Source organism: Neltuma alba, unplaced genomic scaffold (assembly GCF_004799145.2).
Source record: "Neltuma alba isolate B1F8T4 unplaced genomic scaffold, ASM479914v2 tig00002337_pilon, whole genome shotgun sequence".
Lineage (NCBI taxonomy): Eukaryota > Viridiplantae > Streptophyta > Magnoliopsida > Fabales > Fabaceae > Neltuma > Neltuma alba.
In genome coordinates, this window is record NW_021632824.1 from 44,902 (window position 1) to 66,581 (window position 21,680).

General features: G+C 33.3%; 4 protein-coding genes across 4 annotated transcripts; 3 read left to right on the top strand and 1 right to left on the bottom strand.

Annotated features, from left to right (window-relative positions):
- The first annotated feature begins 1,349 nt into the window (after positions 1–1,349).
- On the top strand, positions 1,350–5,313 carry LOC114722240 (TPR repeat-containing thioredoxin TDX). Its single transcript, XM_028908223.1, has 10 exons — positions 1,350–1,585; positions 1,680–1,713; positions 2,029–2,172; positions 2,331–2,418; positions 2,521–2,601; positions 2,719–2,783; positions 2,934–3,074; positions 3,159–3,272; positions 3,598–3,628; positions 4,732–5,313. Exons 1-10 carry the CDS (start codon positions 1,476–1,478, stop codon positions 5,064–5,066), a joined length of 1,143 nt encoding a protein of 380 aa, XP_028764056.1. The 5' UTR covers positions 1,350–1,475; the 3' UTR covers positions 5,067–5,313.
- Positions 5,314–5,416: 103 nt separating this feature from the next.
- LOC114722236 (ABC transporter G family member 19-like) lies at positions 5,417–8,537 on the bottom strand. Its single transcript, XM_028908210.1, has 4 exons — positions 8,178–8,537; positions 7,871–8,050; positions 7,131–7,399; positions 5,417–7,052 (listed from the first exon to the last, which is right to left on the bottom strand). The coding sequence occupies exons 1-4, from the start codon at positions 8,535–8,537 to the stop codon at positions 5,417–5,419; spliced, it is 2,445 nt and encodes an 814-aa protein (XP_028764043.1).
- Positions 8,538–12,579: 4,042 nt separating this feature from the next.
- LOC114722271 (lipid transfer-like protein VAS) lies at positions 12,580–15,162 on the top strand. The gene is made up of 3 exons (XM_028908263.1): positions 12,580–12,940; positions 14,259–14,354; positions 15,041–15,162. The coding sequence occupies exons 1-3, from the start codon at positions 12,580–12,582 to the stop codon at positions 15,160–15,162; spliced, it is 579 nt and encodes a 192-aa protein (XP_028764096.1).
- A 3,717-nt stretch (positions 15,163–18,879) lies between these two features.
- Positions 18,880–21,531, top strand: LOC114722228 (surfeit locus protein 1). The gene is made up of 4 exons (XM_028908196.1): positions 18,880–19,129; positions 19,265–19,359; positions 20,205–20,443; positions 21,333–21,531. The coding sequence occupies exons 1-4, from the start codon at positions 18,931–18,933 to the stop codon at positions 21,529–21,531; spliced, it is 732 nt and encodes a 243-aa protein (XP_028764029.1). The 5' UTR covers positions 18,880–18,930.
- The last annotated feature ends 149 nt before the right edge of the window (positions 21,532–21,680 follow it).

The window sequence follows — 21,680 nt, forward strand, 5'->3', positions numbered from 1 at the left end:
GTCGGGACGGGACGGATCCGGGACGGGACCGGGACGTCCCGAAATTAATTTTTTTAATTTTTTTTAATTTTAAAATTTTTTTTAAAAAATCTGATTTTTTAATTATATTTTTTTGACCTTAAATCTTATAAAAAATCTTTTTATTTGTTTGGGCACTCTTAAACAAAAGCTCAAAATATTACATATAATAGTCATTAAAAACTCTAAACAAAAGCTTTTAACACAATAAAAACTTGCTAAAAATTCTAATCATCAATAATCTCAAATCATTAACAAATATAAAAACTCTAAATAAATATATCCATAGTTCCATACAATAGTCTCAAATCTTAAAAAAATATGAAAAAAATGATATTATATAAAAAATTAAAAAAAAAGAACCGGGACGGGACTGGGACGGGACGACCCGTCCCGTGTCCCGTCCGGAAAAATTTCGGGACGGATCCGTCCAGTCCCAATAAGATCGGGACCGGAACGGGCCGACCGGGACAGGCCGGCCTTGAGCACCCCTAGGTTTTATGGGGGAAAAAACCCAAAGTAAGATTGTGGGTAAAAATCTTATCAAATTAAAAAAAAAAAAGCAGATTTATTTTATTTGGATCAAGACAAGTGTGTCTAAGGGTGTTTGGATAAAATCAAACCATGGTTTGGAGAATAGCTTCTGGAGAATAGATTCTGGGAAGAATAAATTTTGTGAAGAATAGATTTTGTGAAAAAATGATTCTAAAAAGTGAGAGTATTTGGATAGTTGTTATCAGAAATATTTTTTTTATATACAAATCACTAAAAAAGATATAAGTTAATATGATAATTACATAAAAGATAGATTTTATGATATATTTTAATTTGAAGGAATAAAATTGTTAATAATATATTTTTTACCAACATAATTAATAATACATAAGATAATATAATTAATGAATAATTAATATGTGTATATATATTTATAAGATATAAGATTAATATGTTTATAAAAAATTAATTGAGAGATGTTAAAGTCATATTATTGTTGAGATCTATTCTAATAGGCACAATCATATTTCCCACCAGAAACAGAATGAATTCACTTCTCTTGAAACCATAGTTTTGAGTTTCAAAACCATGATTTCAGTCCAAACCATAGTTTCAGATTATGACATCAAAATTAATGCTATTTGGATGACATTCCATCCAAACTATGGTTTTGCCTTCTAAACCTAAACCATGGATTGGGAGTCACTCAAACAGGCTAAAATATTTAATGGCACCGGGGGAGAACCGAAGCTACTCCAATCATCACCTTTCTTTATCTTGTGAAAACCAAGTAGAAACATTTCTCTGCAGTTATTCATTAAGGTCGATCAGAGACCATACTGCTTACCTCTACCGGATACAAACCCTGAATTTCGAAGTGCTTCAGGTCAGGTGCTTTCGCTGTGCGAAGCAGTTAAGCAGTGGTGGTCCGGTCTTGGATAGAGACAGAAAATCATCAACCGATGGATGATGCCAGAGTCGCGGAGCTAAAGAAATTTATTGATGGATGCAAGTCAGATCCTTCACTTCTTCACAACCCATCTCTTGCATTCTTCAAGTCTTATCTTGTGAGGTACTAGAGGTGTCAGCAGATAGCTTTGCTCTTCATTTTTCATGTTGGCTCGTGATTTCTTTCTCTGAAACATTTGTATTACTTTTGCTTGCAGCTTAGGTGCTCGCCTACCTCCAGAACAGAAAACGGTGATCCCCTTATTATTAAATCAATTTCTACTCGTCTCTCTTTTGCTACTATGCTCATGTTCATTTGGCATGTCAAAATTTATGTACTTTTAGAGTTTGGGTGGTAACTGTTGGTGAATGTTGAGATGCATATATGGAAATAAGAATAACTAAGTTCCGTACTTCTGATGGTATCCCAAAATGGTGGCTTTGTACTCTATCTTTTGCATTTTTAAAGTCTGATAATTTCTTTAAGAGAATATGGGTGAAAGTTTCTCTTGTAAAGTAAAATTCTTTCATTTTCTGTCATGTTCGGCTTATAGCAAACTCATGCAGGAGAAAGTTGCTGACAACATGTCAGAGCGTGCTGATGCTAAAGGAGCTGATTTATCTGGAGAAGATGAAGATGAAATTGTAGAATCTGATATCGAACTGGATAATGCTGATGTTGTTGAACCTGATAGTGACCCTCCTCAGAAGGTATTTGATTGGCAGTCGATTAGTGGGTTTCCAACAGTGTATCTTGCAATCTTTTCTTTTGCTTTTCTATCTAATATTTTCTTTTGAGAGTATGTTGACGGTGGGATGGCATGGCATGAAGTCTGCTTCTGACAAAAATAATTATAATTGGTTGGCAGATGGGAGATTCGTCAGCTGAGGTGACAGAAGATCAGCGGGATGCTGCTCAAGTTGCAAAGTCTAGGGCCATGGATTCTATTTCAGAAGGCATGGCTTAAATTTACTTGATAGTGCAATATCCTGAGTCTCTCGTACTTTGTTTCTTGGAGATCCCTTTCCTCTGTCAATTGGATAGTCTATGCTTTTCAGGGAAGTTGGATGATGCGGTGGATCAACTAACAGAAGCCATTGTCTTGAATCCCCATTCAGCAATACTCTATGCTACCCGAGGTACTCTAATAATTTATCTTCCAAAACCAAAAAGCTATTGGTAAATGTGGTTTATTTTACTGCCTTCCGCATCATTTCTTGGAATTTGGAAACTTAAATTAAGTTTCTTGCTTTCAGCTAGTGTCTTTATCAAGTTGAAGAAACCAAATGCTGCAATCCGTGATGCTGATACTGCCTTGCAGGTCTAATTATTAGTTCTTGCCATGCCATAACTCATTGCATGGAAAGCATGGAAGTTTTGTTTTAATTGCTACTGAATTTTGATGAGGCCGGCTTTGTCTACATGACATGTTTGTGTAGATTCAAACTCTCAGTTACATTGTTTGTTCCAGATTAATTCTGACTCAGCTAAAGGATACAAAATACGGGGAATGGCTAGGGCTATGTTAGGATTATGGGAGGAAGCAGCTAATGATCTTCATGTGGCTTCAAAGTTAGATTATGATGAAGAGATTGGAACGGCACTTAAAAAAGTAAGCCACCTCCTTTTCCCTGCCCACGGTAGATAGGAACTAGCAAAAAACCATGTATATAATCATATATTTTAACTTTAATAGGTTGAACCTAATGCCCGGAAAATTGAGGAGCATAGGAGAAAATATGAACGATTACACAAGCAAAGGGAGCAGAAGAGAGCTGAACGGAAGAAGAAAAAACAAGCGGAAGCTCAAGTAAGTGTAGGGTAGTGTGGAATTTCCATCATGGAACAGACTTGTTTACAGTTAAGCCGTCTTGGGCAACATTTTGGGAATTAATTAACTAGCATCCTTTGCATAATAGTTGAACGCTTTTCTTATTTAGTTATGGGGTGATTTTTAGTTGCGTATACAACAAAGGGTTACTCAGTGCAACTTGGATTATAAATAATTAAGGGCTTGCGGGCACTGAAATTCCTCTCCCTTCCCTGGCAACATTAAGACTCCATATTCATTGCTGTGACTTTGCAGTGATCTGTTTAAGCTCAAAATTTGTTTTGACCTTTTTTTTTTTTTTCAGGTTCAAGAATCATTGTCTGCTTTAAAAGATGGTATGCCTTTTTATTCATTTTCTCTGATGTTATTAGTTGTTACAGTTTCCAAATTAATTGGCGCATTTTCTTATATTTGTGGTTTGAGTGAAGGTGGGAAATATATTTTATGATTATGTTGTAACTACTTCCCCCTCCCTCCTTCTTACACACACACACTCATATTACTTTTCACTGTCCGGCTGCCTTGTACCTTCATATCATTCATCATTAATTGCTATACTGGGTGTGCTTGAAGAATGAAAGGACCCTGGAATTATAGGCATTTTGTTTTGCTTTCCTTTGTTCTTAACATGATGACGACTGGTCTGTGTTTTGTTGCGAAAATAAAAGACGCCACTAGTGAAAGAACTATGATGTGATTGCCTGGCTTTTTTAATTCTCTTTCGGGGTCCCCCCCCCCCCCCCCGGCGGTGGGGCCTGGGGGGAATAAAAGAGGCCACTAGTGACTCTTGCTGATATTACTTGGAAAAGAAAGGTACCAAAAAAAAAAATCCTTTTTAAACGCATTTTGTTGGGGCAATAGGTTACATCATGTGATGTTGGAATGCTTACAACACCAAAAGGTTCTTGATTGTAACCTGCAAGTCAGAACTCGGACCTGGAAGAGCAATCTTGGTTTAGGGAAGTGTAGCCTTAGCCTTTGCCTGGTCCAATTCTAGTGTCTGTGGGTAAGTGGGTGGGTATAATTGTTGAGGCGGGCGTAAGAAACCATTGATATTGAATTGAGTGGGTGGGTATGGGCGTGAATATGGAATTATTGATGCTGAAAAGAAAAATGGAAGCCTCTTTGATGTGAAAAATATTAAATAACGAGCTTAGGGTAGGTTTTTAAGTTCTGACAATCACTCAATCACTACTATATTTTGCTTGTGTTGTTACCTTTTGCTGGACCATAATAACATCATGGACTTCATGCAACCTACTTTACTTAGTAGAATAAGACTTGTTATTGTTGTTGTTTTTGCCTTTGACCTGAGGTTTTAACATGATTTTCAAGATTCATGTACTCCTTCTGGCCGCTACTTTGAAATTAAATCCAAACTTTGATGTTGGTCGCTAACTTGATATCAAATAACTTATGGTTTCGTGGCATTAAACAGGACAAGTCATCGGTATCCATTCTGTTGGTGAACTGGACAAGTTATTGAGTGCTGCTTCTAAGACATCTCGCTTGACAGTTCTGTATTTTACTGCAACGTGGTGTGGCCCCTGTCGTTTTATTGGGCCTCATTTTACAAGCTTGGCTGAGAAGTACCCAAAAGTTGTATTTTTGAAGGTTGACATAGATGAGGCAACAGATGCTGCTGCACGCTGGAATATTAGCAGCGTTCCCACCTTTTTCTTTATTAAGAATAGCAAAGAGATCGACACTGTGGTGGGGGCAGACAAAAGTGCACTTGAAAGGAAGGTTGCGCAACATGCAGGCGCTCCTTAAGTGACACCTGATCAGAACATGGATACAATTTTTGTTTTCTCTTGCTTTTTTCTGTGTTTATATTTCTGTTATGTCTTAAAAACGTGACTCGCGTTGTGTCTGTTGGCATGTCAATTTGCTTGTCCCAAGAGTTCGCGTTCCCTTGGAATAAAGTTATACACACTTTCCTGCCTATTTTTGTAAGATAGTTCGGTAACTCAAATGGGGAAAGAAAAATTCAACGTGGGCGTTGTACTTCGAGACAGAAGCCCGTATCATATCTTTTTCATGAGAATATATATACCTGCTAGAAAATATTTGACCAGCTTGAACGTACAGACTCATGCATAACAAGAAAAAAGTTCCATAATTCATTTTCTTTCATTCTTGGAGTGAAATCTCAAAACCAAATAGAATATGAACCTGTAAAGAACGCCCCAAGCCAGCAGAATAAATATGTCGCACCATATGTCTTCTTTAATAATATCCATTGAGGATAAAACATCTTCTCCTATTAAGCAATTACGCGACATGTTATGGTGGGAGCTTAGCTTCACTTCTCCTAAAGGACCAGGAGACAAATCTGCCAGGTTCCCTGTGTAGCATTTATCATTCTTGAATTCATTTGTCAGCAATGCTTCAAATGGATATTTGATTGCAGAAATATAATGGAGCCACCTCCAATAGAAAGGTATTTGAGTTCGCTTGAGGAAGAAACCACAAGTTAAGAAGAACAGAGCAGTTGTGGCTATAACTACGGCATACCCTGTGATGTAGCTTGGAACAAGTGCACTAACAAGCATCACATAGGCATTGGTAGTGATAAGCGAAGCAAAGAGGATCATCCAAAAATGGAAGAGACTGCTTTTTAGGTGAAGGAATACTTTGGTTATGGCAGCGAATGTGAAGCCTTGGATGGCGAAAAATGGGAGATAAACAATGAGGGAAGAAATTACATATGAAGAAGCACGATAAGCATTGTGGGATGTCTCTTTAATGAAGACGAACCTTTCTAAGATGAAAGTAGGGACAGCATCGTTGGAAGAGAAGAAAACTAGGCACACTGAAAAGATATAGAAGTTGAGAAGCCTACTTATGTCTTTGAAAGTGGGATGACCAAGGTTTTTGAAGATGGTGGAGAGGATAAGCGCCATAACGGTTAGCACAACCTCACGGGACAGGAAGAGTTCAGGTGTTCGAATTACATTGAGTGCAGTTCTCCATGACAGCACTGCAACCTCACGTAGCCATGGATTTGCATATTTTGATCCTAGATGTGGCTCATCAAGAGCTTCTTCAATCTCAAACTCTTCATAAGAAGGTCCATGGAAGTCCATAGATTGGCTAACTACATTGGAAGTCTTGGCCCGATAAGGGTCCTGATCAGATGCAGGATGTTGGCTGGAAATAACACTTCTCGGTCCTGAATTAGGTGTTTTTGCAGGTGTCCACCCTGGAGTTCTTGCTGGAGTCCATGCTGGAGTTCTGGCCGGAGTCCATGATACTTGGCGTTTAGGAGTTCCTACCACACCATGGTAAAGCCAGACAGAGAAATCCTTGGCTGAGAACTCTTGGTAGAACTGAGAAGCCAAACGTGGGACACCAGCACTGGACATATTCCTTGGCGTCTGAGCACTTTTCCTCTCAAGCGAGTAATCAAAACTCTCATCATCATCAACAACTTGGTTGGAGTCAGGCTTTGATGTACCGGGAGTGAACCCTTGTGACAGCAAGTTGATGATATATTTAGATGCAGGGGTGCTACTTCTGTGAGGTGTTCTTGGAGTCTTTGGTGTTTTAGGGACTGGTGTTATGGCTGATTGATCAGGCCTTTGGCCATAGCATTGGTACTGAACAAGGGGATCTAGACCAATAGTTGATTCATCATATTCTTTAATAACATCTAACATGTATTCAATGCTATTTTCTCCATCTGGTATTGTTCTTCCAAAACCAGAAAGATAAGCGGGCAGTGCATCTGGCCTTCCCATGTATATCAGTCTACCCCTGTAACACCACTTTGAGTTCATTAGCCAGTCTGATTAGGAAATTTGGATGTCATATTGTGAGTTTCAAAATTTGCACCTTGCAAGGATAGCGATCTGGTCGAGGAGCTTTTGAATTCTGAATGAAGGCTGATGTATGGTCATGAGGACAATACTTCCACCTTGAGCTATGTGTTTAATCTTTTCCACTACATTGTAAGCACTTGTAGAATCGAGACCTGAGGTTGGTTCGTCAAGAAACAGAAGCGCAGGCTTGTGAATGATGTCTATGCCAATAGATACTCTTCTTTTTTCCCCTCCCGACACTCCTCTTGTCCCTTCATCACCAATATATGTATGTGCTGCACTCTGAACAACTATTCATTCATTCAACCATAGTATGTGTTTTTCAGTTAATAAAGAAGTAAAAGACATAAGTAATCAATATATCTAAGTACATCTTGATGTTGTGCTACTTAAAATCCAACACAAGTTTTTTGTGAGTTTCAGGTAGGTTGGTAAGATAAGCTGCTGGCTTAGATTCCATGCAGTGCCAAAATCTGTCAATTGCTTATAAATTTGAAACATTTATATTACTTTTATACTATTTCCCTATTTACAAGTAATTCATTCCTTTTTAATACCCTGCACTAGCCCTTTACAAATTCTGGCACTGTAATGAATCCAAATCTGAGTTAAACCTGCATATAGGTGGACTGACATAGTAGGCCTAGCTTTGGACCTATTTGGTCTGATGGGTTTTGACTGAAGCCCATCTAGTCTAGTGGGCTTGGTCTTGCCTAGCCCAACAAATAGTCTAAAATGTTTGAGCATGTTTACCTGCAGGCCGAGCTGATCGAGGAGCTCATGAACTCTGTTCTTTTTATCCTCCCTGGAGAGTGTAGGAGGAAGCCTAACCTCTGCTGCAAACATGAATGTCTCAAAAACTGTCAACATAGGAAAAGGTTGGTCATCTTGCATCACATACGATGATACCATCTTCAAGTAACTTGCACTGACCTGCATGATTAGAAAATTCACCAATCATTGCTATTTTAACCAGAGAAACAAAAAGGAATCAGACTCGAATGAATCCAGCACAAACAAAGCATCAGAACAGTATGACTTCATTTTCTTAATGAATTACTGGTTTTCCATCCATTCTAACTGATCCTTCAAGGCTCCCTTGTGCAATCCGACCAGCCAAGGCATCGAGGAATGTTGATTTGCCAGCCCCACTTGGTCCCATGATAGCCATGACTTCACCTCTGTTTGCCTGCCCAGATATGTCATGAAGGAGATAAGCTTCTTTCTTGATCCAAACACCATTATTCTTTTGCTTCTTCTGGACACAATATGATATGTTCTTGAATTCTAGACCATGTTCAGGAATGGACCTGTGGGATCTCAGTTGCTTCGCAATGCTTTGCGCGGCTCTTGTTTTGTCCAAGTCCAGCAAGTTCTCTAAGCTGTTTTTACTTGTGCCTGACTTATCTTGCCTTGCCATTGCAGTGATTATTATCCTCAGAAACCACTTTTCTGGCTTCCTCAGCTTCTGCTATTTAGCAGGTTTTAAAAAGTGATCGATGTTCAGAATCGACAGGATTTGCAGGGGGACAAAATCTGACGGTTAGACTGAAACCAATCTTGGACATCATCAGCCGGCAAACATGTTCTCTTCCTCTCTAGTTTTGTTCTATTTACGTTGATGGTGCCGAGGCTAGGCCATTATAATATTACTATTTTGTTTCCCTCTGCATGCTAGGAACTAATCCACTTAGAAAAGCACAAATAATATTCCAATAATTACTTGTTTAATTTGTCTTGTGCTGTTAATCACAGCTCTTAATTCTTTCAATATCTGTCTTGATGTTGTACCCTCACCGCCTCAACAACTTAATATTTTTAAGTACTCAAAAGTTAAGGTCTTTGTTGAACAAAAAAGTCATCTAATATAAATTATATATATCTATATATTGCAATTAATATTTGTGAAGGGCATTTGTTTTTAAAAGAAGACGAGCGGCGAAAATTCCTAAGGAAGGAATATGAATTTGATACCCGGACGGCACTCATAGAGATATCAGTTCACCAGTGCTCGATGTTCATTTTGTTAAATCAATTTTATTGCGCATGAATGCTAGTTAATTATTAGAACGTAAATGCATTTATTGGATGATAAGTCTTCTTTTAAATAAAAGGGAGAATTAGACCAAAGGATCTGCAGAGAAAAATATTTAATAAGAGGGATAATAAAAATTAAAATTATTTAAAAGGTCCAAATATAGATTTTAAAACACCAAACTACCCCTTCTACTTTCTTCATCCCCTCTGCAATTCTCCCTATTTTGTTTACATTCAGGAATAAAAAGAGAGTAAAGTACATCAATCAATATTCTTTATATTTTGTATGGAGTGAGGTGCGGCTAATAGAGATTGAAGAAACTCACTAACTGTCAAATAATTGAAATATTGTACGAGAGAATATAAGAGGATTAGTAATGAGTAATTTAGTCTTTCTAAAATTATATTTTAATATATCATTCTTTAAAATAATTTTAATTTTTATAATCTTCTACACTAAATATTCTTCTCTACAGCTCCTTCATTCTAATTCTCCCTGAATATTAAGTTCAAAATTTATTGCTCTTTCAGTAATCGGTAGTTTACTATCATTATCTGACCCAATAACAAATCCGAGAGTTTTATATTATTTATTAATTTATTATATTAATTTTTTAAAACAAAGGCATTATGTACATGCATTTAATCGATAATAAGTCCGCTTTTAATTATAAGCTGAAAATTTGGCTCGACTAATTGGTTGATACATACTTCCTCTATTTCTTATTATAAGATTCAATTTTTTGAATAAGTATATCCTTTTTTACAAGATTTTTTTTAGTTTGTTTCAGCATTTAATCTATTAGTACCTATTTTACTTATAATTCAATATATTTAATACATTTTCTTTTTTCTTTTATTTTACTATTACTCTCTCATATTTACCTATTTATATATAGGGGTATATTTGAAAAAAATTACATTTATTACATATTAATTATTTTTAACTAATTTTAATTATTTTTTTTAGTTAAAAGGATCTTATAACAAGAGACAGAAGGAGTAGCTGATACTTGTGCATGTATTACGATGAATTGATGATTAACCAGGCACGTTTATTTTTGCCGCAAGTGACCCAAGAAAGTTACTTACATGTCAGTACTGCGTTTTTGCTGTGTTGGCATATCTAGCTATCTTGGGTTTTTTTCAACCAATATCAGGCTATACTAAAAACTAATGTTACTGGATTTATCATTAATTAATTAATTAATTAATTATATTGGATGCCGTCAACTTGGGGGGAATAAGAAGTTAATGTGTGTTAAATCTATATAGAGATAATTAATCAACAGCTCCTTATAGTTTCAATTAATTTTGAATCAGATCCTTATAGTTTTTTTTTTTTATCAGGTCCTTATACTTTCACCTTTTTTATTAGGTCCTTGTATTTATTTTTCTTTTTATCAAGTCCTTTAAATTCACCTTATTTTTAATTAAGTCCCTGAATTTTTATTTTTTACTTTATAAATTCTAATAGTACTATTATATAAACATAAAATAGTATATATTATTTAATATTAGTTTATAAACAATAATATCTAAAGATATTGAATTATTATAATGATTTAATTTTTCAGCAAAAAAATTAATTGTTCTAAAAAAATTTCCTGAATTAATTAATTCTATTACTTTTTATTACATAATTATTAATTTAATTTAATTATTAATATTTTATATTTCAGTATTAATCTATTTAATTAAGCTTATATTTAATTAATAATAAAAATTAAAACTACATGCACCTGATTAAAATTTTAGTGAAATTATAAGGACTTAATTAAAAGAAAATAAATATAAGGACCTAATTAAAAAAGATAAAAGTATAAGGACCTGATAAAAAGAAAAAAAACTATAGGGACTTGATTCAAATTCGTTGAAACTATAAGGATTTGCGGATTAATTAACCCATCTATATACTACCTCCAATTCTTAATATAAAACCGTATTAATTTTTATTTTGGTCTTAAATACAAAATCTCAATCCACTTTGTCTATCATATTTACACTTTTTTTTCTAAAGTAATCCTTCTAATAATGGTAGTTCTAGATAACAAATTTGATTAGCAAAGATATTTTAGAAAAAACACATATTCATTACAAAAACTAATTTAACTAAGTTTCTTAATCTCTCCAAATTAGTCAATGAGTTTTATAATTATGACCGAGGTAGTTAATTGGGAGGTAGTAGTAGCATTAGTAGCAACAGAATAGATTAAGTTTGATGAAATAGATGCGTTAAGGGCCTACTTTTATATTGAAAATGTATGCCATTCGCCGGTTTTTAATATAAAAATAACAATTTTAATATAAGAGGTATTTAATTAATTTGAGTATATCACGGAAGTCAAATAAATTACTACCTCCTGTCCTTAATATAAGACCCTGTTGACTTTTATTATAATTTTTTTCCAAAGTAACCTTCTAATAATGATAGTTCTAGTCGATACAATTGATTAATAAGGATATTTTAGGAAAGACTGTACCTATTTAGAACAAATAACTAATTCAACTTAATTACTTCATTAATCTCCTCAAATTAGTCAACTGGTTCCTATAATTAAGACCAGAGGTAGTAGCTAATTATAGCTAATAACAAATCTTCTGTATTACATTAGAGTTTGTAGGTTAGATAAATCATTTAGTTTAGAAAAATGATAAATATATGAAAGATAAAATAGATTCGGATGTTATATTTAGTATTAAATCAAACTTCTAACTAGTTCCCATATAAGGTTGAATGGCATTTTTTTCATTGCTCACATGAATATCATTGTTTATTCAATGTAATAATATAACATGTATAAGAGGGTTAATATAATTTTAAATCTCTCAAATTTGTTTTTATTTTGATTTTAGTCTCTTAAGCCTTAAGGGTAAAATGGTTCAGATTTTTATTGAATTATAAGACCAATGTTTTAAATAAAAATAAACATGAGGAACCAAAAATTATGGTTTGAAACTCAAGAGATCAAAACCACAATGAGGATAAACTTGAGGACAAAAAATCATACTAACACTTTATAAAACTACGGTCATAAAATAGTAATAATAGTTTTAAAAAGGCGTACATAGTAAAAATCAAATAATCTAGCTAGATTCTATGTGCGTAATTGCATCATATGCTTATCGATATGTGCAGAATATCATCACCTTTTTTTTCAAAAAAAATATAATTATACCTATGGTAAATAAATTTGTTAATTATTAGTTTTAACTTTAATTAAAAAGTTGAAAAAAAATGCAATAAAATCTATAGCGTTGTGGTGTGCTGGTGGAAGGAGGCCCCAACATATCGTCTCCCAAACGACCTTTCTAAAGATAGCAACTTTTCTCTAATCAAATGCCAATCTCATCCACATTCCCAAACCAGAGGAGAACGGAGAGGAAGAACGTAACACCACTTTTCCCTCTCCTCCATCATCATCATGGCTTCCAATTACTCCCTCCTCCTTCTCCTCCTCCTCGCCGTCGGCGTCTCGGCCGATCCTGATCTCAACGGACTTCTCAACAGCCTCTCTCACGGATCCGTCACTTCCCTTCACGACACCATGCAATGCATGCAGAAACTGCTGCCCTGCAAAGCCTACCTCAACGTTTCCGCCACCGAACCGCCGCCGGAGACCTGCTGCTCCTCCTTGAAGGACGTCGTGGACAACGACTTCGAGTGCCTCTGCCGTTTCTATAAGGATCCTCAGATCCTCCCTACCTTGAATATTACCAGGCATGATGCCCTCCAGCTCCCTAAGGCCTGTAATGTCCGTCTTCGCCTTTCCAAATGCAAAGATGGTGCGTATTTTTATAATCACCCTCCTCCACCCTTACATATAGATATATATATCATATCAATGTTGCTCCGTAACATATTAAAGCTTGTTGGGACATGCAGTGTTGTTTATAGGTTTTTAATTCACAGTTTTTATGGCTATATTTGAATCTGCTTTTTCTCAACTTATAATTTACAACAGAAAGTCATAATGCATGCATGTTACCCAAAATGGATCGAGCGAGCGGATTCTTTTCATTTGAAACCTGAAAGTTTATGGTTATAATATGTCAAAATAACTTGTTATCTTGAAGCCAACTTCATCAATTACAGCAATGGAAATCGATGAATAATGTTGTGAAGTTGTATGGGTCTTGCACAATATTACTTTTGGTCTTTAATAGAAGAGTTAGTTTGACTTTTAAGTTAGTTATAAATATAATACCGCAATTTACTTTATCTCTAGTACTCCTTCGGTTATTAAAATAAAATCTATTTAACTAATTTGATTAGATTAAGAAAGCTGGATAAGTTAGTTAAATATAAGAAATATGACATATTTTTCTAAAATACTATAATCATCTTTCTTAATATATCTTTCCTCCATTTCTTATTTAATTATAGTTGAAGGAGTATCAATAAGAATAATTTAGAAAAAATTAATAAACAGAATAAATATGTTTATATTTAGAACAAAAATTAATTCAATAATTAGGTCTTTTATTAAGGATTGGAAGAGTATTTATTCATTTTGCCATCAAATAATTACTATAGTAGTTGCATATATTAAGAAGTTACTATTAATTTGTAATTTAGACACACATGATTAACAAAGACATTTTAAAAAAGACAATATATATTTACTACAAATAATTAACTAAACTAACTTTTTTAATATTTTCAAATTAGTCAATTAAAGCTTATATTAAGAGTAGGTAGTATGTAATATTATCGCTGATCCGGCCCCTAAAGCATCGAGGTTATTTCTAATTTTGTTTCCCCTAATGATTAACTACTGAGCAAGCTTGTGTTTCTCTTTGGGGAAGAAAATCATAATAATTGACAAATTGTACAATTCATAAAACTTAAAAGTCCGAATTAATTCAATCAACTGATCATCAGTTATATCCTTTTAGGATAATATAGAAACTTAAGCAAACATACCAAACAATTGATGAGCATAGTTTTCTTTTATCAATTAGCTAGTGGCGAGTGTTTACTACTCATAAATCATCATAAGATATTGTGTGTTTATATATACTATTTGCAGCAAAAGATTACAAGAAATGGAAGACTTTGATTTAATTAAAATAAATTGAGGGACAATCTTTTCCATTGCAGAAGCGAATTCTCCAACCCCAACTCCAACTGATGCTTCTTCATCAACAAATCAAGCAGCAGCTGCAGCTGCAGTACTTGCAGCAGCAGAGAAGTCCAGTAAGACACCCACACACACTCTCTCTCTTAGTTTTTATGATATATTTTCTCCATCTTTAAACAAATAGCTTGAGAAAGATAAACTCCATGGTAGATTTCAGGGCCGTGTGCGTATATGAATCACTTCTAATATATTTTACTAGAATCAAGAGAAACCTTAAATCTTATAAACTATAACTTAAAATTTAACAACTTTCGAATTGCATTCCATTTAATATCCATTTTGCCTCATGAGTTTCCTAAAAATAAATTTAAGGGTTAAAGTATATTCAACACCTCAAAATATTTTTTCGAGTGTATCCAACATACTAAAATATTTTTTTTAGATGCGTCCAGTATCCAAAAATATTTTTTGATACATTCAGCACTAAAACAAAAAATATTTTAGGGTGCTAAATACACATGAAAAATACTTTGGATGCTGGATGCACCTCAACCCTAAATTTAATAACGTCACTGATCAATAGTATCAAAAAGCCTTCTTTCTTTGTCTAATTATAAATAAGACTAGAGAATTCCCTGTAAGAAATATACACACACACTAATGCATTCTAAAAATATATCTAGCTATCACGGTGTCGAGTATTAATTAACATTTAGCAAAACTTAATTACTGGTTTATATCTTTGTGGATTGCCATATGCATGCTTTGTATTAATAGCTGTTTTGGTCTTATATGATTGAAGTTTCAGGCGCAAATGCCAGCCAAGATGTGCCTGCAGCCACTTCTGGTAGTGATTCAACCAAAAGAATCACGTATTTCGGTGTTGTTCTTGTAGCCTCTGCTTCATTGTTATTCATGAACTAAGTCGCTCCTTTACTCTGCATAAATATAATTTCAGCATTGGATCAGAATCTGCTCGACAGTGGGCTTTGCTTCATAAATTTATTTCACACAGTGATTGTATATATATTATATTATATATGATTATCAAATATATAATAAAAAACTTTTATCTGTCTTGACACATTAAAAAAAAGTACACTACTGTCATTTTAGTCTCTTATTTTGCAACTGCATCCGAAGTACGTAGCTACGATTAATAATCCTTACAATCAATTACACAAGAATATTATTCTATCTTCTTGACAAGTTTTTAAGGTTATTAGCTTGATAAAACTGGCCTTTTATGTATAACTACTACTACCTTCGATCCTTAAATAAAAACTAAATAAGTAATTTGGAGATATTAAAAAACTTAATTAAGTTGGTTATTTATATCAAATATTTTTTGGCTTCCCTAAACTACCTTTTAATTATTTGCATTAAAACTACTCCTTAATAAGAATATTTAATACGTACAATCAATAGGAATATTTAAAAGGAAAAGTTATAAATTTAGAAGACAAAATTGATTGATTGAAGTCTTTTTTATTTATAATCAAATCTGACTCTTAACTAACTCTTACATTAAAGACTGAAGATAGTATTCGGAGGATTTATTAATAATTGTTATTTTGTTTTATCAAAATTTGCGAAACAAAGGCATGCACCCTAGACCACAGTCAACTCAACTGTGTGTTTGGAGGATAGCAAAGAGATTTTGACACTAAAATGTCAATACTTTCTTGAAAAAGGACTTCTCTTCTCGTTTAAATTTATATCTTGAAGTGAGATCGTAACATCTAAAACATGTGCTAGATACGTTACTTAAGAAAAACGTATTGTAGTGCTTGTGTGAAGACGAACATTTTTAGTTTGTGACTTTGGTTGTCAGATTTATACTGAGAGATATTACAGAGTGATAATTGTGGTATTACCTTTAGTGCTTATTAATTTAAAAATTAGATAACTAATTACTAACATAAAAAAATCAGTTAAGTTAATTAGTTATAACAAATGAGTATTATCTTTCTTAAAATAGTATTGTTAATTACGTACATTAAAATGAAAACCCTTTAACATGTGTAATAATGAGAACTTTTTTAAAAAAAAAAGGGATAAATATGGGAGAGACAAAGTGGATTAGAAATATTATATATATATAGGACTAATTTGAATCTTCAACTAACTATATATTTAAAACAAAAATAATAATGCATAAAGGGAAGTGAATTTGAAGTTCAAGCCACCACATGGGGAGACAAAAAGATATTCAGAAAATGGTACATGATGCGTTTGTAAGATTGCTTGAAAAGACCGGAAGCAATAATAAGTAGAATCAGAAAGATTTGCAGGCTCTATTATTTCCTTTCAACAATGTTCCACCTGGGAGAGTGTCCAGCAATCTCTTATGAATATAATGAAGGTGCCACAGCAATATTGATGATCTTCCAATTCGATCTGGCGACAGATTTTGGAGATCCTTACTACTACCAAGAGAATTTCAAATGCTGTTACAACCTGAAATAGGTCTGGATCGGTACTTAATCAAAGTCGTTTTTAATGAGAAATTTGTGTCTTTATAAATATGAGTACTTTTGTCATGTAAATGTTCTTACTATTAATATGTTTTTTTTCACAAGACTTAAGCACAGATTAAAATACCCCTGAATTTGTGACACATTTTTCCTAGGGCATTCACAGTTTTCACGTTACCATTTAGGTCAAATTCAAGCATTCTCAAATTCTAATTAAGAGTCTTTTATAATATTTGTTACATTCACACATATTCAAGATCTCAATGTTTAATTGGTCCGAGCTCCTTCCACTAAAATTAATACATCAACACGTTGTATTTATTTTTCTAACTTAACCCAAAAACAAGGTGATATAAAATATGGCTTGTGATGCTTGGAACAACAAATATTTGATAGAATTTATCTTTCCCCCCTCCCTCCCTCATTCTCTATATCATTAAATTTTATAGAATTTTTACTATTAAAATTTAATTTTAAAATCTTTTTACTAAAATCATAAATAAAAAATAAAAAATTTATAACAAAATATATTGTTTATAAATTATAAACAATATATTTTATTTCAAATTTTGTGATTGACAATATACTACTACTTCTAAGCCTTAATATAAGGGTTAATTTTGATTAATTTAAGTATATTAAAAATTATTAAAAATCAGTTATTTATAATAAATAAATTTATTTTTCTTAAAATATCCTTGCTGATAATATGTATTAGCTAGAATTGCTATTTGATGAGATATATAACATGTGTAACTAATACAATGATTACTTTAAAAAAAAGAAGATAAATACGAGAATTAAAACAAATTAGGGTCTTATATTTAGAACCAAATTAAATGTTAGACTAACTCTCATATTAAATAATATTGCAACTTCTTAAATTTTTATATTATATGTATACATAAAGATGCAAAGATTATCATGTACTACTTCCCTTCCATATATCAAGAGCTTGATAATTAATTTGGGAATATTAATATAATTATTTAAATGTATTATTTGTAATAAGTGTGTGTTGATTTCCCTAAATTATTTTTTAAAATATATTTATTGAAATTATCCCCTTATGAAATTAAAAAAAAACTATAAATCTAACCTTTCAGGCAGCTCTTGCAAAAAACAATATTAAACCCAATGCAGCTATTTTTGTGGTTATTATTATTTTTTCTGCCAGCGAATTCTTATTAATATTATTATTAAAAAAAAACATAAAAAGAAATTAAAAATTATATATTTCAATTCAGATACCTAAAATTACCTCCGGTCCTAATTATAAAGCCAGCTGACTAATTTGAGGAGATTAAGGAAATATATTAAGTTAGTTATTTGTAATAAATAGGTGTTTGTCTTTCATAAAATATTCTTGCTAATCAAGTTTATTAGCTAGAACTACTATTATTAGAGGACTACCTTGAAAAAATACTCCTCCGGTCTTATTAAAAAAGACCCATTTGACTTTTTATTGGTCCTATTATAGACCCAATCCATTTTCTCTTTTATATTTATGTATTCCAAGAAATCCTTCTAATAATGAATAGCAAGTATTTTAGGAATAACAACCTATATTATAAATAACCACTTAAACTTACTTCCTTAATCCCTAATAGTCAATTGGGTCTTATATTAGGACCGAGGATTACATAATATGAAAGACAAGTGGATTAGAAATTTATAATTAAATCAAAATAGTCAAACAAATCTTTGTTAAGAACTAGAGGTAATAGTACAAAATATGATCTCTGATTTGATTTTTTGTAAATAGTCAATAATAAATGTCATTTTATCATTTTTTTTTTAAAAAATTCAAATTTATCATTATCAATATATTTTTTATCATTAACTGTTTAATATTTGTTATTATCACTTCACAACTTATTAATAAATATTTGTCATTGTCGGTACATTTCTTATCATTTGTTATTCACACTTATCATTATCAATTCACAACTTGTTAATAAATTTTTAATATAAAGATATTTTTATTATTTAACTATATTTATAAAATAGTCGATGAGACATCACTTTGTTTCATGAAATGTTGAAGTCCTAGATCCTTGAATCAGAATATTACAATTCTAATTCTTTTTAGTTCATTTCTCCTTATTATTATTAATTGGGCCGCAAGCTATTTTCCCGTAAACCCTCGGGGAGGAACCATAAGCCCGCTTTGCGTCGAAACGGCGGGAAATTCGTTCCGGATGACGGAGTCAAGATGGGATCAGTCTCCACTGGCAAATCGCTAGCCAGGCTTCGACGCGGCGGCGCCGGCGGGACATTATCTCATTTTCTCGCTACTAAGTGGGTTGCATACGCATCGCCGATTTCGTCCTCCTCCTATTCTTTCAGCTCCGCCGCTTCCGTTGCCTCTTCATCTGGTTTTCAACCATCGCCGCCTTCTTCTGAAATAGAAGGTATGTGCGCTGGTTCATCCGAGTGATTCTCTACATGCGCTTAACATTGCATTTTGCCATGCTGAGTTTGTTTGCTTGCAGAGCGTGTCAGAATTTTAAATTCTCTTCGCTTATTGGTGCTTTTATTTGTGAAAGGGAAATCCTCTAGGTGGTCAAAATGGTTTCTATTCCTACCTGGAGCGATCACATTTGGTCTTGGAACTTGGCAGATTTTCAGAAGACAAGAGAAGGTGTGGACTCAGTAAACTTATAATCTCTTCTCTCTATCATGAAAATTTCAAGTTCATTTAGTTGTTTACTCGTTCTATGACTATCCGCAGCAACGTCATAGAAGTGAATGGTGATCTGATGTCTTGCATTGAATTCATGATTGTTCTAGTTTTACTTTTCAATCAGTAGTTCTAAAGCGAATGGCTTACAGATGTTAGAAGCTTGCAAAATGTTCAGAACTAACGGAGATGTAGAAAAAAAGATGGAGTGTGTAGAAAAATTGTAAGTGGAATTTATACATAATTACATATTCCTACTCCATGTGTCAAACCGTTCTGTCACCCCAACGAGGCGCTTTAATTTGAAAGGATCCAAATTCGAACCAGGACAAGCATCGTATAGATAAGCTTGTGACCTAAGCATGGTTTTGGGGCTGACATTTTGTACGAATAATTATTGGTTGTTCGTTGGTCTGAAATTTTAGACTTATCTATGTATTGATTTATTCCAGCTCTCCATTTATAATTCAGGCCCTATAAATTGTAATTTCATCTGCACACACATCAGGAATATTCAGCTCAATGTCACATATTTATTCTGGTTCAAAGGGATTCATAGGCTCATGTTGTGGATTATGCCTTTTTCAGTTCAAATGTCTTGGAGGAATCCATTAAATGATACTATAAGTTTTGAACATTATATGTTTAAAAAACTTGCTAACTATTACAGAATGGATTTCTGGATGAATACCTTCCACTTTTGAAGTTTAATTTTCACGAAGTTATAAGATTCCAGATTCCATGTCTTAATATTGGCTAAGCAAATTAGCAAACTGAAAATGAGTCTCCTCAACCATTGGTAATAGATAAAAATGTTGGACTATCGAGAGAAGAGACTGCAGATGGAGCCTTTAAAATTCAGCAGTGCATCTCCATCTGCTGAAGAATTGGATTCTCTAGAATTCAGGAAGGCGGTCTGCAAAGGAGTTTATGATGATAAAAAATCAATCTTTGTGGGTCCACGTTCGAGAAGTATTTCAGGAGTGACTGAAAATGGCTACTATCTTATAACACCTCTTATGCCGGCTCCCAGTTGTCCAGACAGGTACGGCTTTTGTATTGTATATTTAACAAGTTGTTTGGTTTTTAAAATAGACTGGAATGGAAAGGAAATAAAATTTTAAAAAATGGTTTCATAGATGAGAAATATCGTCTGTACCTCTGGAAAAAAAATTAATGGGAAAGTAACTGATCACAAAATCTTTACAAAATTGATAAATATTGATTATTGAAACGCACGCTCACATAGCATTTAGCTGTACTTTTAAATTGAAGTAAAATGTTGCTGATTCTGCTCAATGGGTAGGTTTGGACTTCTAGAACAGTTCGATTTTAAAAATATGGTAGTTTTACACAATACCTTATAATGGATCGTGTGCTAATCAGCACCATTACAGCATGGATTAGAATGCAAATATAACTTAACGAATGGACAGGTTTAGGAAATTGGTATTATTGATAATCTGGATTCCCATGCCTTTGTAATCATATCATCATATATGGAGAATTCTCACGCGAAAAATATTTAAATTTGACTGTTCATATAAGAAGTACAATAACTAACTTTTCTTTAGACTATAACATTTTTGAAACATGTGGTTGCAAATTGCACTTATCCTGATAACCTTTAGCTTTTGCTTCTATTGAAAAATTATTCAGATAATTAGATTTGTCTTCTTGTTCTCATTTCATCAACAAGAAACATGCATGGAAACCCACTGTCCCAGTTTAAATGTCTTCAATCTTTTCTAGCACCTGAACTGTAATTCATAATATTGATGAGGCTTTATTTGTCAGCCGTAGTTTCATTGACAACCTGTCCATATTAAGATATTTTTATTTCGGCAAAGAAGAATCGATCATTTCTTTGTCTTGCTACCTACTGTATTCATTGAAGTGATTCTATTTTTGTACGTTGTTTAATTTTCTTTCAGCGTGAGTTTTCCAGTAATAGTCAACAGAGGATGGGTTCCACGCAGTTGGAGAGATAAGTTTGTTGAAGCTTCTCAAGATGGTGAGCAGTCTTCAGAACCACTCCCCTCTCCATTGCAGGCTGGTGGAACAAAATCCTGGTGGAGATTTTGGTCTAGAAAACCTGATATCACTGAGGTGTTGTCATCATTCTGGATCTAGATCATCTTTTGTTACATGACAGTATCTTAGGAATGAGAAAGACAATATTTTGGAGAATTATGCCTAAGGACCCAAATTTAGAAATCTTATTCATTATATTACTAAGGATCACTAATTGTAAATACTCATTTCCACCTGTAAATTAGTGT

Bases quoted from the DNA above. Each gene is read 5' to 3' on its own strand.
- LOC114722228 (XM_028908196.1), top strand. From the start codon at position 18,931: ATGGGATCAGTCTCCACTGGCAAATCGCTAGCCAGGCTTCGACGCGGC. The intron at 19,360-20,204 runs GTGTGGACTCAG...CATTGGTAATAG, and splicing joins TTTTCAGAAGACAAGAGAAG to ATAAAAATGTTGGACTATCG. The intron at 20,444-21,332 runs GTACGGCTTTTG...ATTTTCTTTCAG, and splicing joins GCTCCCAGTTGTCCAGACAG to CGTGAGTTTTCCAGTAATAG.
- LOC114722240 (XM_028908223.1), top strand. From the start codon at position 1,476: ATGGATGATGCCAGAGTCGCGGAGCTAAAGAAATTTATTGATGGATGC. The intron at 2,602-2,718 runs GTACTCTAATAA...TCTTGCTTTCAG, and splicing joins AATACTCTATGCTACCCGAG to CTAGTGTCTTTATCAAGTTG. The intron at 3,075-3,158 runs GTAAGCCACCTC...TAACTTTAATAG, and splicing joins TTGGAACGGCACTTAAAAAA to GTTGAACCTAATGCCCGGAA.
- LOC114722236 (XM_028908210.1), bottom strand. From the start codon at position 8,537: ATGGCAAGGCAAGATAAGTCAGGCACAAGTAAAAACAGCTTAGAGAAC. The intron at 8,051-8,177 runs GTAATTCATTAA...CTAATCATGCAG, and splicing joins TTAGAATGGATGGAAAACCA to GTCAGTGCAAGTTACTTGAA. The intron at 7,400-7,870 runs GTAAACATGCTC...ATAGTTGTTCAG, and splicing joins TCGATCAGCTCGGCCTGCAG to AGTGCAGCACATACATATAT.
- LOC114722271 (XM_028908263.1), top strand. From the start codon at position 12,580: ATGGCTTCCAATTACTCCCTCCTCCTTCTCCTCCTCCTCGCCGTCGGC. The intron at 12,941-14,258 runs GTGCGTATTTTT...TTTCCATTGCAG, and splicing joins CCTTTCCAAATGCAAAGATG to AAGCGAATTCTCCAACCCCA. The intron at 14,355-15,040 runs GTAAGACACCCA...ATATGATTGAAG, and splicing joins TGCAGCAGCAGAGAAGTCCA to TTTCAGGCGCAAATGCCAGC.